The sequence below is a fragment of the Colobus angolensis genome, unplaced genomic scaffold, assembly GCF_000951035.1.
Source record: "Colobus angolensis palliatus isolate OR3802 unplaced genomic scaffold, Cang.pa_1.0 Scaffold17, whole genome shotgun sequence".
Classification (NCBI taxonomy): Eukaryota; Metazoa; Chordata; class Mammalia; order Primates; family Cercopithecidae; genus Colobus; species Colobus angolensis.
Genome location: NW_012114821.1, coordinates 13,299,369 through 13,318,394, shown reverse-complemented (window position 1 = coordinate 13,318,394; position 19,026 = coordinate 13,299,369). Strand labels below are relative to the sequence as shown.

The 19,026-nt window shown below is 34.9% G+C and overlaps 1 protein-coding gene across 1 annotated transcript in view; it reads left to right on the top strand.

The window, feature by feature from the left end:
• EFR3A (EFR3 homolog A (S. cerevisiae)) overlaps window positions 1–18,783 on the top strand; it is a 72,179-nt gene extending 53,396 nt beyond the window's left edge. The window contains exons 18-22 of the mRNA XM_011938167.1: window positions 4,037–4,128; window positions 9,506–9,554; window positions 10,365–10,468; window positions 10,999–11,048; window positions 16,074–18,783. Of these exons, the coding sequence (XP_011793557.1) occupies window positions 4,037–4,128; window positions 9,506–9,554; window positions 10,365–10,468; window positions 10,999–11,048; window positions 16,074–16,179 (401 nt within the window). The 3' untranslated portion in view covers window positions 16,180–18,783. The remainder of the gene's footprint in view (window positions 1–4,036; window positions 4,129–9,505; window positions 9,555–10,364; window positions 10,469–10,998; window positions 11,049–16,073) is intronic.
• Window positions 18,784–19,026: the final 243 nt, after the last annotated feature.

Below are 19,026 nucleotides of genomic sequence, written 5' to 3'. Positions count from 1 at the left end.
CCCTAGAACTTAAAGTATAATAAAAATAAAATAAAATAAAATAAAAAGAAAAAAAGAAAAAAAAAAAGAAAGCAGATATCCCACAGCATGCACAGAGGTTAGAAAACAGGCATTTTTGAGTTGAACACTAGATTAATTAGGGAAGGCTGAAGTTACTGTTGGTAAGATCTGATGAGAGAGCCTAGAATGTCCTTTTAATTCACAAGCAGTTGGGGAGCATAGCTTGGGGAGTTATGTGGTTAGTGTTTTAAGAAACTTAGTTAACATGGTGGTGACATACAGGTAAAATTGTAGAAAAGTCTGCCATTAGGATGCACTGCGTTACTGGTTCTCAACTAAGGGTGAATTTTGCAATCTTGAGGAAATTTTTAGTTGTCACAACTGGGCCGGAGAGAGATGGGATAGGCCTGTTGGCATCTAGTGCGTAGAAGCTAGGGATGCTGCTGAACATCTTGTAATACAAGGGACAGCTTCCCACAACAAGAGTTATCTGGCCCAAAATGTCCATAGTGTCAATGTTAAGAAACCCTAGCTAGGTTATGCTATAGTAGCAAACAACCCCAAGTTCTTAATGGTTTGAAACAGTAAAGATTTATTTATTGCTCAGACTCTCTGTACATAACTATGCATCATCCACATTCTGGAATCCAAGCTGATGGAGCTACCACTGTCTGGTACGTTACTCATATTGTATTGGCCAGGACTTATTACAGAACCCCTCCTAACCACAGAGAGGACAGGAATTGCAATCCTGTCACATCCCCAGAAAGGGGAAAACTATAATATTGACTAACAGCATTAGTTACAACCATGGAAGGCTACCTTGGAGTAGAGGAGTAGTCAGTAAGAGAGAAACCAGTTTCTTGCTGATTGCTTTTAATTCGTCAATCTTTGCTTCTTCAGTAAAGTAAAATCACAGTATATACAGAATGGAATTAGAAAGATGGAGCATAGGCTGGGCACAGTGACTCACACCTATCATCCTCGCACTTTGGGAGACTGAGGTAGGAGGATTGCTTAAAGCCAAGAGTTCGAGACCAGCTTGAGAAAAAAAAAAAATACCCTGTCTCTACAAAAAGTTAAAAAAAAAAATTTAGCCGGTTGATTCCATTTCTTTACTGTTGTGAGGAGTGCTGCAATGCATATACACATGTGCAAACCAACACAGGAACAGAAAATTAAGTACCACATGTTCTCACTTGTAAGTGGGCGCTAAATGATAAGAACACACAGACACATAGAGGGGAACAGTACACACTGGGACCTGTTGGAGGGTGGAGGGTGGGAGAAAGGAGAGCATCCAGAAACAACTAATGGATACTAGACTTAATATGTGGGTGATGAAATAATCTGTACAACAAACCCCCATGACACCAATTTATGTGTATGACAGAGCTGCGCATGTACCCCTGAACTTAAAAGTTAAAAAAAATTAACCGGGCATGGTGGCACGTGCCTGTAGTCCCGACTACTCGAGGCTAAAGTGGGAGAATCACCCGAGCCCAGGAGTTTGAGGCTGCAGTGAGCTTTGATCACACCACTGTACTCCAGCCAGGGTGACAGAGAAGAGACACTGTCTCAGGAAGGAAAAAATAGAGAACAGTGAAGTGTTGCCAGACGATACAGTAACTGTGCTGTTGGGCTGATTCTAGACCTGAACTTCCCTACTGTTTTGGGGGAATTTTATAGGTGTGTCTGGGTATTGTTCTCCTTTGCTCTTCAGGTAGCTGGAGAGGGCCTGGGGCAGTCTGAGCCTGCAATATGAACAGGCCCTTTCATTTATCTCTGTGTACCATGCATGCATTATGATTTAATATGTGCAGTGAGGTAGAAAACCTTGGGAACTCTGCATTAAGCAGTGGGCTGCATTTGTTTAACAATTCTGGCCGGGCGCGGTGGCTCAAGCCTGTAATCCCAGCACTTTGGGAGGCCGAGACGGGTGGATCACGAGGTCAGGAGATCAAGACCATCCTGGCCTACACGGTGAAACCCCATCTCTACTAAAAAAATACAAAAAACTAGCCGGGCGAGATGGCGGGCGCCTGTAGTCCCAGCTACTCGGGAGGCTGAGGCAGGAGAATGGCGGGAACCCGGGAGGCGGAGCTTGCAGTGAGCTGAGATCCGGCCACTGCACTCCAGCCTGGGCGACTGAGCGAGACTCCGTCTCAAAAAAAAAAAAAAAAAACAATTCTAATTAGGACTGAAAATGATCTGTTTTTGAAATAACTCTATTGGTAGTACAGAAGGGAGAAACATACGAGGAAGACCCACTTGAAAGCTGTCCTAAGAGTTTAGGTAAGAAAAGATGAAGATTTTGAAAGATGGCACTCCTGAAAATAAATAGGACAATGTGGAGATAAAGTTCGCTTATTTAGAGATGCGGAATTGGATTTAGAACATGTCAAATAGAATTGATTAATAAGAAATTGAAAATGTTGAACTCAGAAAAGGAGGCACCAGAATCCTGCTCAGTCACAAAAGTGTTTATAGAGCACCTACTAGGTGCCAGCTGCAACCCTAATAGTACCTGGGAACTCTCTGAGAGAGTTAGAGGTCCTGGGATGTGACCTGGGTGAGTACATTCCTTTTAGGACTGGGAGAACAGTAGCCAATTTGGCATCATTGTCACCCTTCCTGAATTCTCTTCTGCATCGTAAAGGAAAAATTGGGAACTATGTTTTTTCAGAATCAGAGACTGCCAATGAAAAGCACTCAGAACAGTTTGCAAGTAGAAGAGGAGAAACTGTTATCTTTGAAAGACAGTGTAGCATTCAAATGGGTGGAAATCAGACTAGCAGCTTCCAGAAGCTTCTTGAGAATTACCATCTCCATGCTGCAGACTGAGAATATCCAATGGCTAGCCTTTTACTTGGCTTTCCAAGGGTTGAATAAGCCTCTAATTCTATATATTGCAATACACAAAGTGACTTCCTTTTTTCGGTTGTAATCGTGATTATTTGATATTTTCCTAGCATCCTGTACTCTCCATCACACTTTAATAATTTGTGTGATTTTATTGTATATTTTTCGTGTTAAACTGTAAACTGCACGGGATGTGTAATATCTGTTCAGACTGTCCCTAACACCTAAAAGGGTCTCTAATCACTTCCTAGATTTGTTGAGTATTGAATGCTAAAGTAGAAAAACAGAAGTAGAAAAGAATGTATATAAGGACATTATGATTAACAAATTCAAATGTTCATGAAGTGGTTAAGCAGAAAATGGGCTAGGAATAGCTTTTGAATTTAGTGATTTGGGAGACCTTGGAATTTTATTTAAAAGCGCTGTCAGAAGAGTGGTTGGGGTTGGGATTATAATTACGGGGCTTCGGCATAGTCAGTAGTGAAAAATCAGAGCAATTTGTTCAGACTGCACAAATGAATTGGGGGCAGAAAAGTAGATTAGCTAGAGCACTGAGGTAAAGACAACATCTTTCTGGAGAAGTGGTCAGTTATAAAGCAAAATAACAACAGCTGATGGAGATGACTGAACGGACAATGCTGGAGAAGGAGATACTAATTGAAACAGCAATTTCTTTCAGTCCACAAATTGTAATGCACTGTAAACACCTTTAGACGTTGCTTCCCAAACTGTCATCCTAGAACCAGAGTTAGTTGACAGCTTTCACTGTTTGGTGAAAATCTTAGAGAGATAAGGGCAATATTAATATTGTCAGGTTTGAGTTAGGATAAATGTATTAAGTTTAGATTATGTACTTCCTTCGTTTGCTGTTACACTGACTTGCTTTCTTAAACTATTTGGTAGTGGTTGTTGATGTTGCTGTCCTAAATGCCCCTTTTTGAAAAATAAAAATCTGATAACCTTCTTTCAGTTCACTCCATCAATTTTACTTTTTAATCTGCTTCACGAAATGTAAAAGTGTGAGAACACACTGCTTTATGTATTTAGAAGGAACAAAAAAGACAAACTGTCTTAATTTTTTGACAGTTTTTGAAATCTGAGATAAGTAGAGTTTATAAATGAAAACCAACATAACATTTCTAACAAATAATGGAGGAAAACAATTTTATTTTAGATGAAGATCGACTTTCTAGAAGAAAAAGCATTGTGGACACCGTATCCATTCAGGTGGATATTTTATCCAACAATGTTCCTTCTGATGATGTGGTAAGTTACTGAAAGTTTATGGTAGAGTACTGTCTTGGTAGACATCATTTAAAAGAATTTTTTGCCTTCCACACTTTCAAACAGGAGAAAATACAACTCTAAATTATCCTCAAATCAACTAAGCTATTAGTAGAAATTAATCTGATTTAGCTTTAAATTTATTTATAATTTGTTTTACTGAACTCATTTCAGCTGTCTGTAAAGCTATATAAACCTAACATTATATGTTACGATGTTGTCAGATTTCACATTATAATTTAGTGTAATAAAGGAACTGTAAAGTATAAGATTTTTTTTTTCGTAAGAAACTTTATACAAAGCCTGTCATTAAATTAGTGGGCTGTCTAGATTCTAGATCCTACTTATTTTAAAAAATTTAGGAAATGCAAATTACAGAAATAAATACAACTATACATCCTCATGTGAAGCCAAATGCTCACTACCTTTAAAAAGTTATAAAAGTTCATCTATAAGGTAAAATGTTTTAATTATTTTGGATAGTAAGGATGTAGTTTAAGCTGCGTTAGTGAACTTTGTACTCTGTAACGACTGTGGCTTTTTTAAAACATAGATTTCATGCTCTCCTCCCGTTTCAGAAGAGCACAAGAGTGTACCCTCCTGAGTTATAGGGGAAAAAGCAGCCAGTATTCTCTAGGACTTATTCTACATAAATCACCAGAGAATTTTTTCATAGTCAAATAAAAATGCCAAAATGCCAGCATGTCAAGTCAACCTCCATCTTGTGGTTTATCCATTGTTTGCCTTCTGAAGTATTTATTTCTCATTGGTACACTATGCATAATTAAAAGAATATCCATATAGGGAAAGGGAAAGGAAGTTATCTGAATTTATGCTTTCTCAAGCCTCCCTCCTACCCCCTTCCAATTCCTATTATTTGTCTTCAGGTATTAAACCTATTTGGTGGCCAGAGTACAGCCAACTGACTTATGTTTTCTATGCCATTCAACTCCCCATTACATAGAAGTTACCAGTTTTATTAAGAAATTATCAGCACGGCATCAAGAGTAGTTGAAGAAGCATTTAGTGTTCATTTTGAAACTCAACGCATTAAGGCTAAAGTTTCTTACCAATTTAAGGCTTAATAACCACCTTGCCTAAATTCACCTCTTTCTTCAGAGCCATTTAATTTATACACCCCTTACTAGTAAGAACAGTATCTTGCTAGTTCTGTCCTTTTAATGATTATGAATTTGCCGCTGTTACCTTTCTAGGGAAGAAGTTCATCCAAAGTGTTAGTTTATAAACTTAATTTTGTTAAGAGTACACTATATGTTATAGACTGGTATTTCCACCTTTCTCCTTTTGTTAACTATTCTTATTTTTTTCAAAAATATATGGAGAACAGTTGAAACTGTTGGAAAGAGTCAGTCTGTTTTGATAAAATCAACTGAAAAAACATTTGCATAAAGACCCAGTGTAGGGGAAAGATTCTTATCACAAATCTTACATTAAAAGTCTGTTAATATTTTTATTAACTTTTACAAGATCCTGTTTTTCATTTACTATAAGTGCTAAGTCAAATATGCCTCACACCAAGCATCTGAAAAGTTAAGTATGGTTTAGTATCACATATACTTGAGCTCATTTGAGTTTCAGGCTCATTTACCATTGTGGAATCTGCTTTTGGATATTAGAGATGTTTGTTCAAATACCAGAAGACAGAATAATACTATCTTCTAGGCTAAAACCAATTAGTTACTTTCATATAACGGACAGGAGAAATTCACATCAAACAGATATTTACCAGTTAATGGTGCAGCAAAATATCAAACTGTTTTCTTACAATGACTCAGATAAGAAAATTGCTCATAAAAAAATAACTTTTTTATTTGATCAAAATTATTTATAATTTGTATGTATAATCCTAGTTTATCCTCAGATGTATTTCCTTTTGCTTTTTAAACTTACAATTTAAAAAAAGAGAGACAGAAGGCTGTTTAGATGGAGACCATCACAAACTTTTGTTTCCCTAAACTCAAATTGTTACTCTAGTCTATTGAAATACCTGGTCCACTTGAGATGTGCCAGTTCTGACATTTGCAATTCCGACCTTGGCCTACTGAGAATCATTTGGTGAACTTTTTCTAAAACTTGCCATAGATAAAAAGATGTATATTATTATTTCTTCTTAAAATGTGCTCATGGCATAAAATGTATTACTGATATTTTTATCATAAAGCAGTTGATTTTATACCTTTTACATATCTCAAAGCAAGAGGGGGATTTGAGAGACTCAAGGTAAAAGGTGTTTTTAAAGAATATAAATTGGTGGTTGACTTTAGAGGAATGCTTCCCAATGCATATATATGTGTGTGTATATATATGCATATATATATGCATATATATGCATACACATATATACACGTGTATATATACACATATATGCATATATATACATATATATGCATACACACATTTTTATAACGATACCTAATTTAAATTAACATATTCAAGAAGATAAATGACTAAAATAGAACAGAGGCATCTCTGTCTCCCGAGATGAAATTATCAGCTTGACTAATAGAATAAAGCACTATAGGCATGATTTTTTGCTTCCTTATGTATGCATAATTGATATGAGTAAAACCTGAAATCATCACACTACTCTTCTTTCTAAAAGCTTATAGTAAGTGCTTGATTATTTAAGGGCATGGGTAGGATGTTGTATATATTAAATTTTGAGTATATGTTAAATTTTTTGGTACAAAATTAAGTCACTGGTTGACTGCAAAAGATTGTTGTTTATTCTAGTACAAATAACAGATCTTTGTTTTATATCCATGTATTCCTGTCTTTTTTCCCCAGATACAACTGAAGATACTTGTGTGTATGCTAGCATCTAGTCAATGTTAGTCACACTGTGGTGCTAGATGCTATCAAATTACTATGATATTTGTGAAAGTGACATAGCAACTACTATAGTTAGAAAAAGATGAATGGTAGATTTTATGTCACACTGTGGTGCTAGATGCTATCAAATTACTATGATATTTGTGGAAGTGACATAGCAACTACTATAGTTAGAAAAAGATGAATGGTAGATTTTATGTAGGCCCAAGGTCATTATATAGTCTAGGTTAGTGTTGTAGATCATAGATAAAGCAAAAGTCATAGATTATAAAGGGAATGTTGAAATTCCTTTAGGATAGTGCCTTTGCACCACCTCTCTATAACTCCAACATAACCAGTTTTTCCTCTGGAGTTGGAACAGATTGTAGTTTGGTAGATCACCAAATAAAGTATGTAGCTTGTATTTACCAGCTATGGTATATAAAAACATGAATCATTAAATGCTAGTATAAAGCAGTTAGTCTTTAAAAAAAAAAAAAAAAAAGATTCACAAAAGGGACAAGTGGGAGATAAGATTGAAGCAACATTATAGAAAGTTGTATACCAGGCTGAGGGCTTCGTATGTAACTTCATAGGAAGTAGGTAAACACCGAAATTTAGTCACTGTCATTATTAGAGTTGTGCTTTCATAAAAAGAATCTCTCAAGTGTGACAAGGCTAAATTAGAAAGAAGAGACTGGAGGTAGAGGCAGTTAGGAGATCCTTGTAATAGTCCACAGTTGATGGAATGAGAATCTAGAGTAGCCAGGCTGGAGGTAACAAAGAGGGGCAGGAGGGCAGGAGTACTCTACTTTAAAATAGAATGAATAGGACCAACAAATGACTTGAAGGGATTTAAAGAAAGGAGATGTTAAAAAAAAGAAAAAAAAAGTGGACACTGATGGCATGAGTTGGGGGTTCTTGATGCTAGGAAGCTGCATCATAATTATCTGAATTAAGGCAAACAGGGACAAAAAGAGAAGAGTTAATAGGGTAAGGTATTTTAGCTCTTTACTCATCTGAGATTGACAGGTAATAAGTAAAAATTATATATATCAAGAATGCTGGCCTTCTAACTTCTCCCATGTTCTTTTTCCTATACTGGAGTTGTATCTCAAAAGTCAGAAGCTCTTAGCCAGTTCTAAGAACAAAAGCAATTTCTGTTTTTCACTGAAATACTAGAATGCTTATAAGTACAAATAATTGACCAGCCAGTGCCTAATCTTATATGTCTGCTCCAAATATCTAGAACAAAACAACTGAAGATTCCCAAGTTTAATCTGACTTCAACTAGAAATATGAACCCTCAGTAGCAAAACTGAGGGAGTGGAACTCTTGCTGCTTGATTTCCAGCTAAAGCCTTTGTATTACAGAGAAGCTAAGGTGCAGAGAATGAAGTCTTTTGCTTTCGTTAGTCTTGCTGCCTTAGACTTAGCAAAAGAAGCTCATGAGCTAAAATTAGGGATGACCAGATTCCCAGGCAAGTACCCATGTATCGTTTCTTAATTTTTATTCAGAGATACTATAGGAACTAGATATATTATTTTTCCTAAAAATGTGCTGATGCCATAAAATGTATTTTTGCCTTTTTTTTTTTTTTTTTTGAGACGGAGTCTCACTCTGTCACCCAGGCTGGAGTGCAGTGGCCGGATCTCAGCTCACTGCAAGCTCCACCTCCCGGGTTTACGCCATTCTCCTGCCTCAGCCTCCCGAGTAGCTGGGACTACAGGCACCCGCCACCTCGCCTGGCTAGTTTTATGTATTTTTTAGTAGAGACGGGGTTTCACCGTGTTAGCCAGGATGGTCTCGATCTCCTGACCTCGTGATCCACCCGTCTCGGCTTCCCAAAGTGCTGGGATTACAGGCTTGAGCCACCGTGCCCGGCCGACTTTTTTTTTAAAGCACTTGCTTTCATACCTTTTTACATATCTCAAAGCAAGAGAGACTTGAAAGACATAAGTTAAAAGGATTATAAATTGGTGATTGACTTTAGAGAAATACTTCCCGAAGTAGTGGTTTTTACTTTTAAATCGTTTAAAATCCTAGTTTTACTTTTGATTTGTAAGCTGTGTGTGGTACCAAAATTATAGAGGCTGTAGAGTACTTAGTTGTTTTTTATCACTTGTCTAAAAATGTATTTATATATAATCTCAGCCTTCACTGTCTCAGAGCATCGTTTACTTACAGCACAGTGTTCAGTCAGTGGGACTCAAATCTTCTTGTGCATCACCGTAGTGGAGACTGAGTTCTGTAATTCAAGGGTGGTTTTGTTGCCTAGGGTATGTTAATTATTGTAGTCTAATGCTAATCTATAGACTTGTTTTGGGGAACCACCGCAGTAGGCCATTGTTAGAACCAGTGAAAAAGTTGAGATTATTTGGTACTGCAGAGTATAATCACAGCTCAGACCAACACAAAGAAGAAAACAAATCTGAAAAACTTCTTAGATGACTTGTAACTAGGTAAAGGTATTATTTATATTGACCCTTTTTAACTCTCGATTTCACTTATAATCACTTTTCTCTAGGTTAGTAACACTGAAGAAATCACTTTTGAAGCATTAAAGAAAGCAATTGGTGAGATATTTTGCACTTGTTAGTACTACCAATATTTAACTTATCTTTATCTGCTGCTTTTTTCAGTGACAGAATAAGTAGAGGGGACATTACAAAAACAAAACCAAAAAAACTTGTTGGCTTCTATAGAAATGTATCATTTATTTAGCTACATGTTTTAGGCTTCAAAATTGTCTTGTCCCATCAGGGTCATATTCCTGAACAAATAGACACAATTATGGCAGTGATATAAAAGAAGACATTTATTAATTTACTTTCCCACAAACTTTGGCCAGACCATACATCATCATAAGACCAAGAAAATTCCTTCCCAAATTATGATAAATAAGTGGAAAAGGCTACAACAACATGGTTCCAAATGACCCCGTTCGTATTTCAGTTATTCCACTCAGTACCAAGATTCAGTTTAGCAAATATTTTATGTAGTACCTCATATATACAAGAATATTGTTATATAAAAGAATCATCCTTCAGGAAGGACCGTGAAGTAGTTTGACTTGTAGGAAGCTCCCATTCCCTTGCTGTTTTTTGGTAAGAGAGACAAAGGCATTCTATGAAAGGGAGTCTTGTGCTGTGTAGTATTAACCCTTAGTTTTTTTGTGTTTTGTTTTGTTTTTTTGTGTGTGTGCATGTGTTTTCTAGCCTTAAGATATTTCATGGATGTTAGGCCTTTTTATTTTTTTCTTATAAAAGTAGCCCTGTAAATTGCCCTTAATTTTGGATGATATATCATTAGCTCTTAATGGTTATTGACTGGGTTCTGTGAAATTATGTATTCCCTTTAATGAGTCTTTATAAATATTTATATAGATACCAGTGGAATGGAAGAGCAGGAAAAGGAAAAGAGGCGTCTTGTGATAGAGAAATTTCAGAAAGCACCTTTTGAAGAAATAGCAGCACAGTGTGAATCCAAAGTAAGTGAACAAATAGTGAAGGGATTGTGGGTGGACTGTTGTTTTGTGGAAACTCTTACTTGGTGATTGGTTGTTAAGTTCCAAGCTTTAGTCAAATCAGTAGAACACAGGAATATATATCTGATAAGGACTGAAAACTCTGAAGGCATATCTGTGAGGCCTACATAATTTCTTTGTGTGATGTAAGCTGATGGAAATGGTGGAACTGGTTTCCCAAATTAAGTATTAGTGATTGTTATTCTTTTGATCGTTTTTTCCAGTGGTTTTCCATGATTTTGCTGCAGGTATTTTGTTTTATGTGTTTGTTGCTTTGTTTTTAACATTGAGACTAGGAAAGGGAGAAAAAGACAACCCTTACATTAAATTCTAATAGATAAGACAGATCAAACCAAACGTTAAAGCATTGTGTACTTAATAATTAATCAGCTTAATAGTCACAATTACACTTTGTCTCTTAAATTACATTGCTATTACTATATATAGATACTTAGAAAATAATCCGTTCTTAACATTTTTTTTCTTTTTTGCAGGCAAATTTGCTTCATGATAGACTTGCTCAAATATTGGAACTCACCATACGGTAAGGGTTTTGTTATCACATTAGCAATAACATACATACATGAATAGAAACTGTCGGACCTCTATGAATTTGTGGTTCATTATGTTTAAGTTATGATGTTAAAGTAATGCTTTGCATTCAGGATTAACATAAGATCATATAGGTGATCCTTTGCTTAATAGTGATTCTGTTTTTTAGGCAGAGTCTGATACCCTTTCTTGACTAGTTGTCCTCTAGCTTTTTAGCTGCTTTTTTAGATTATTCATTCCTTCCTGATGATCTCATAAGGACATCTGGGTAATTTGAAAGACCCATATTCTAATATTATGCTTAATTAGGAAATTGCTCATATTGAATCGTTTTGTCCTTCTCATATTGAATCGTTTTGTCCTGCAGAAACTGCATTTTAATATGTCAGCCTCGTGGTTCTTTTCAGGGCAGTAATAAGTCTACCTATGCAGATGGCTCATTTGCATTATTGAACTTTCCTTTAGCTTTTTTACATCATATTCATTTCAGTTATGTTGTGAATTATTGTGCTCTTTGATTATCCTGTGTCTATACATATATAAGAAATGTGGCACCTGAAGGAAGGAGAGGCAGTGTGGAAACCTGCTTTTGTGAGAGGCAGCCAGTAGAGATGTCTATGCTTCTGGAAATTTTTTCTGTATCTGCCATATCTTTTATATTTTTAGCTTAATTAATTAAGTCTGTTTTGCTTCAACCCTGTATTATATTAATATTAGATAGGTAAATGCTCTAGGCAGCTTGCTTTTTTATTTCAGTCTTTTTTCTGCTTTGATAAGCAAAGCACATTTTTGTCATTATATATCTTACTCTAGACATTTCCCTCCAATATCTGCTACACTCTCTAAGTTGAGAATCACTCATTTACAAAATTTAAGAACAGAGAATCAGAATAAAATATTCAATATGTGCTAGAAAAGGGGTCCCCAACCCTTAGTCCAGAGACCCGTACTGGCCCATGGCCTGTTAGGAACCAAGCTCCACAGCAGGAGGTGAGCGGCGAGCAAGCGAACATTACTGTCTGAGCTCCGCTTCCTGTCAGATCAGTGCGACATTAGATTCTCATAGGAGCAGGAACCCTATTGTGAACTACTGCTCATGCAAGGGATCCCATTAGATTCCTTATAGGAAGTCAGCAAAATTCACCACATTAATTAAGAGAGTAAAGTTGCATGATCACACCAGTAGCAGAAAAAAAAGCATTTGAAAAAGCTCAATGTTCATTTAAGACAAGAACTATCAGAAAATTTGGAATAGAAGGGAACTTAATCTGATAAAGAGTAATTACAAAAAAATCTATTGCTGGTGTTATATATAATGGTGAAAGTCTGATGCCTTTCACCTAAAACTGGGTCAAGGATGTCTACTCTCACCATGTCAACATTGTATTGGAAGTCTTAGGTAAGTAAAGTAAAAAAAAAAAGGAAAAATATAAAGATGAGAAAGGAAGAAATGAAACTTATCTTTTCACAGATGACATGGTTGTATATGTGGAAAATCTTAAGTAATCAAGACAAAAAAAAAAACCCTACTAGAATTAATACATGAATTAAATGAATTTTAGTAAGGTCACAAGATTCAAGGTATTCAAGGTCAGTATTCAAAATTCAGTTGTATATCTATATGTTAACAACAAATAATTGCAAGAGTAAATTTTTAAACACAGCATTAAAAAATAATTTAGCCATAATTTAACAGTATGTAAGATTTCTGTTATGAATGTAAAACGTGAATGAGAGAAATTAAAGAATACTTAAACAAAGGAGAGATATACCATGTTCATGGACTGAAGGATTAAATATTGTTTATATGCTGTTTATTTCAAGTTGATCTGTAACTTCAATAAAATCTCAATCAAAACCCCAACAGACTTTTTTTTTTGTAAAAACGTATAAATAGATTTTAAAATTCAGATGAAAGTACAAAGGACCTGGAGTAGCTAACTGTTTTGAAAAGGAAAAATAAAGTTGAAGAATTTACACTGCCTAATTTCAATACTTGATTTATAAAGCCAAAGAAGTGAAGACATTATTGATATAAGAATACACAAAGAGATCAAGATAACAGAATGGAGAGTCCTATCAAAAACTTAAGTGATTTTTGATAAAGGAATCAAAACAATTTAATGAGGAAAAGAAAATATTTTAAGCAAATGTCCTGGAACCGCTAGATAACCTCAGAGAAAAATACTAATCTCAATCCCTACCTTCCACCAAACACAAACATTAATTATTAAGTTGGGTAATCAATATCTACGTAAAATCTGAAACCAAAACTTCTAAAACAAAACATAGGAAAGAGTCCTTTCAGTCTTAAAATGAGCAAAAAGATTTCTTAGGACACACAGAGTACTAAACAAAATGGGTAAATTGGTCTTCATCCAAATTAAAAACTTACCCTTAAAAGACTCCAGTAAGAAAATGAAAAGGCAGACCACAAACTGAGAAAATACAGTATACACAGTACCGATATCTGATAAAGAACCCCTACAACGGAAAAATAAAAAGACAATTTTCAAAATAGCCAAGACAGTAGACATTTTACAAAAGGAATGTTTGCATCGCCAGTAAGCATGTGTAAAAGTGTTTAAAAGCATTAGTTAACAAGGAAATGCAAATTTAAATAGCAGGATATGACTTTGTGCCCATTAAAATGAGAGAATTGAGTATATTCACAAAAAGACATGTGAATGTTTATGACAGCTTTATTCATAGTTGCCAAATGTCCATTATCACAAGAACAGACTAATGATGATAATATAATGAAATACTATTCAGCAATAAAAAGGAACACAATTTTTGGGATAAATCTAAAAAACAGATTAAGTAACAGAAATCAGACATAAAAAGACAGTTTGTTGGACTGTTCATAGAGCCTGTATAGACCATTTACATGAAGTTTAAGAACAAGCACCACTAATCTTCAGTGATGGAGATCAGAACATAGTTTGTTGCATGTGGATGTATGTGTATGGGTATGTCAGAGTGGGGAGAAATTGACTAGTTAGGGACATGAAACATTTTGAGGGTGATTGAAAGTGTTCAGTATCCCTTGAACCCGGGAGGAGGAGGTTGCAGTGAGCCAAGATCACACCATTGCAATCCAGCCTGGGTGGCAAGAGTAAAACTCCATCTCAAAAAAAAAAAGAAAGTGTTCATTATCTCTATTGGACTATGATTTACATGGGTGTGATTTACATGAGTGTATACATTTGTCAATTTTTGTCAAACAGTACACTTAAGATCAGTGTATTTCACTCTGTGAAAATTATCCCTTAATAAAAAATTTAAGTGTATTGTAAATACTGGAACAATTCCAAAATTATTATTAGTTACCAAAAATAGATATATCAGGAAAATAGAAGAAAACCAACTGAATAATTTAACAATTGAGGATAATTTACAGTTAAAAATAATTATATGAAATTAATATCTGTGCATGTATTAATTAAAATGAAAACATTCTTAACCATGAACTAATAAATTCAAAGAACTTTATAAGACTTAAATGAAAAAACTATGTATCTCTGAGATATGCTTAAGAATATTTATATAAATGGAAACATTCTTGAATAGGAAGTTAATATAGACATCAGTTTTCTGTAGATTGAGCTATCATTTTAGTAAGATAATTTTTTTTAAGTATTTGAACAAATGATGCTAAGGGCAGTGTAAAAGAATCCACATGCAAGAGCAGTCAGGAAAATGCTGTAGAAAGAAACAAGGGAGCATTTGCCTTGCTTGGTAGAAAAACATATGACAGATCTTTGGTGCTTACATCAGGTTGGACCTGCATATGGGTAAGTGGAAGAGAGGAAAATTCAAGTATAGAAGGTATCTGTGGCAAAGATAAGATTTCAGATTTTCAAGGAAAAGAGCAACTGTTGAGTTAATCTCATTTGGACAACTGCTAAACACTACTGACCAGTGAGAGAGGGTTGGGGCAAGATTTCCACTTCACTGCTTTTACCAAAATAGACAACTTCACTCATTGTTTAGAAAAATACATAAAAACACTAGAATTAATACAGGAGTATTTCTTGTAATCTTGACATAGAGGGAACGCTGTTCTTAGCATAACTCAAAAACTAAAAATTATAAGGAAATAATTGATTTTTTGGTAAGGTTTTTAAGCATTTGGCAACAAAAAAAGTTGAGAAATAATGAATTGGAGGAAAGCATTTATATCATATGACAAAAGGTTAGTTTCCCAAATTGATAAGAGAAAAATATCTGAGTAGGATTAGAGACAGTGGACTTAAATAGGCAGTTTACATTTTCAAAGAAACCTAAAATGGATACTACAAAGATATTTGCCATTAATAGTAACATAAGTTAAAAATGAAAATAAGAAAAAATTACCTCCTGCCTCTCAGATTGGTAAAGCTGTTTTAAAAAGACTGACTATATCTAATATTTGTAACAGTGTAAAAGGTACACTGAAAAGCTGAAAGTGTAAATTGCTGGTATTCCGGCTATATATATGTACCAAAGTCAAAATTTTGAATACACTTTGATGCAGAAATTCTGCTCATAAGACTATAAACCAAGGAGACAACCAGTCAGAATAAAATTATGTATGTATAAGAACAGACTTGTTAACGTTATTATGATGAAAAAATGAAAATGAACCTGTATTTGTTTTCTGGATTAAATCAAGTATGATATATCTGTATAATGAAATACCATGCTATCATCAAAAACATAATATCTGTATACATGAAATAATTTTTTACTAATCAAACAAAGCAGCTTACAAGAATGGGTATAGAGTATAATCGCATTTAAAATTGTATATACATATTTCCCAAGGAAAATGTCTGCTTTAGACTTAAAAGCAGTTTGACACTACTGTGATCTGGTTCCCATGCAGCCTTGTAGCTGGCCAGTAACTGCAATGTCATTGATCTCTGCAGTTGAGGAGTCTGACTTTGATATTTGCCGATAGAAAACAGAATACTCGGTGACTCTGACAGCTTGTGAGTACACTTGCTGACCATGTTCTTTTGTTCTTTTACAGTCCTCCTCCCAGTCCATCAGGAACACTGACCATTACTTCTGGGCATGCCCAATACCAGTCTGTCCCAGTCTATGAGATGAAGTTTCCAGATCTGTGTGTGTACTGATTGGCTCATGAAGACCTCAGCATATGATTTGTAAAGCCTAAAAATTACGGCCAAGCTGAGATTTCAAGGTTTACCTAATGTGTATTAACATACTTCTTGAAAATAATGATGGAACATATCTTTAACCAAATGCTTGGCATACCATATTAGAAGTTTTGGAGCTATATATAATTTCAAGTACTTTCGAAGATAGATTTATGTCATGTTAATTTGCTTTGAGGTTCCTGTTGCATTTTAAGTTGAACATGTTTTGGTTTCACTTTATTCCACTGTTAAGTAGTATATTTTAAACTTTTCACAAATGTAATGTTTTTTCAAAAGTAAGCCTTCAGAGGATTGAAACTGTATAAATTGTTTCTCTCTTAAACATCTACACAGCCGCTTAGATGTAGAATTTTTGTTGTTGTTTTCTGCAAAGGCAGATACATTTAAATATACTCCTAGTCCTGGGGCTGCAAAACTGTTCGGTGGCTTTTTGTCCCCATGCTTTAGATAAGCTGGGATAGGCACCCTGCTATTCAGTTACTGTAATAATGTGTGATAGGCATTCCTCATCTTCACAATAATAGGACATCTGTTGAATAGCATTCCTCGAATATGACCCTAAAAACGCCATACTTTAAATTGTCCAGTTCTTGTAATACTGTGTTTCCTGCCAAGAGTTTGACCATTCTGCTTGAGAAGTGTAGAGCTTACTCTTGGAGTACCAAACTGTGCAATATTTTTACATCATAAGATGTATTAGTTTACAGGCTGTGCTTTGAAATGATAGTAGTATTTTGCTGTGGCTCCGTTAATTAAATGAGATATATATTTAGTGCAGAAGAAAGACATTTAAAACAGCTATTAGTTCACCTGTGAAGAGTCTGTACATTTTGATTTCCATTAAGAGTACATTTATTTACATTTGTATATTGTGCATTGTTTTAGATCCTCATAGTCAAAAAGTTCTCCAGATGGACTTTTAATTTGTAAGATTTGAACTGTGACTTGTACACATCTGTTTAGAATCAGTTATATCATATTTGAAAAGCTGCCTGTGTTTTAACAATCAAGTGTGCTAAAGTTTGTCAATTTAAGCTGCTTTTGATTTCAGCTACCAAGATCACAGGTGCACTCTACACATACACTGACAGACCCATAAAAGTACTTACATCTTAGTGAATTCTATCACATGGTAAAATGAACAGCTTTCTTTGTAACTCAGAACATTGTCTTAGGACATTTTTATAAAGTCACCTGTTTATAGTTCTATCTTTTCAGATTCCATTTCTTTTTACATAAAACAGCATACATATCAAAAACTGTAGCCTAGAAGACAGTTTAATTTTTGGCTTTTGTTTTTGTTTAAAAAATTGCAGTGAAGAATGGGATGTTTGTGTTTATGGCTATTTGGGCACCTGTAGTAGAAACGGAAAAAAGTAAGGAAATGATAATAGGACAAGCATACTTGAAAATTTCTGAATACTTAAACAGAAGTGCAACATCTTGAAAACCAGTCTAGTCATTGAAACCTATGAAATGACACTGAAAGATCCTGGGCTGCTGCTTAAATGTAGATCAACAAGACTTGTTTCACAGTGCCAGTGGAGTCACTACCACTGGAGGACTGAAGGGCCCTGTGGCAGTTGTCACTGGAACTTTGCCTCTTGGTCAGGTAAAATGCTACACCAGTCAGTAAAGCCAAGTTGTATTTTTTTTATTGCCCTTTTTTCCTTCTGTATTTTTAAAGAAGGATGTTAATTTTTGACTATATATTTTAAAAAAATCTAAGCAGGGGGACATGCAAAAACAATCATCATCCACTTGGATGTCATTTTATAGATTAACACTGTGTGCTTTTGTATGGAAATATATATATAATTTAATAGTATAAAAAGTAAAATATTCATTTGCACTTCTGTGAAACACAAACTTTGCTCTACAAAATTTCGTGTTTCTTAGTGATTTTAAAATGCATGTATTGCATGTAAAGGAAAACCATTACAATTAATGTTGATCACACCTTTATCTTGGTCTTTGTTGATTTGGGTTTTGTCGGGGTTTTTGTTACTGTTTTTAAATTACACTAGGCTTCTTCATATAGTGGATTTCTGAACTGGTCTTGTTGACAAGGATTCCCAAGAAATGGATCTGTTCACTGGCTGCCTCTCCCATATCTGCAGGAGATTCTGCAGGAACAGGGTGTGCACATGGTGTTGTAGCCAGTTCAGGTACTGAACATTTAGGATTTGGTGAAGTTCACTGTATTGCTATATTTTTGTAGATATATGAAACTCAATAAATTGTTAATCATTCTCTTTTTGCTGTATCGAGTTGCTTGTATCACTCTTTCTTTCATGACATTAAACAGTTAACATTTAAATGTTCCTCCTGTACTTGTGTTGTCCGTGACCACTTACAGAGTTTTATTGTTATTGGAGTTTACACACACACACTTCCTTAATACTTCTGAACTCATCATCTTTTAGAATAATAGTACTACACTTTACCAGCAATTAACTTCTCCCTACCCAAAATGTTTTTCTTCCTGTCTGAAAATGGAACTAATTTGTCTTATTCGTGCTTATATCTGTATTAAAGTTAGTTTTTGAAATGTAAAAATTCACTGTGCAATTCGTATGTAAGCAATAAAACATAAATCAGATTACTTGAATTTAAGTTCATTTTTTATAATAGCTAGTTACATTAAATTAAATTTATTCAATATTTGCTTAAATTAAAAACGAAGAGCTTCTTTTGAGCCCAATAGTTCAAGGCTGCGGTGAGCTAGGATCATGCCACTATACTCCAGTCTGGTTGACAAAGCATGACCCCATCTCAAAAACAAAAAATGAAGAGCTTTAG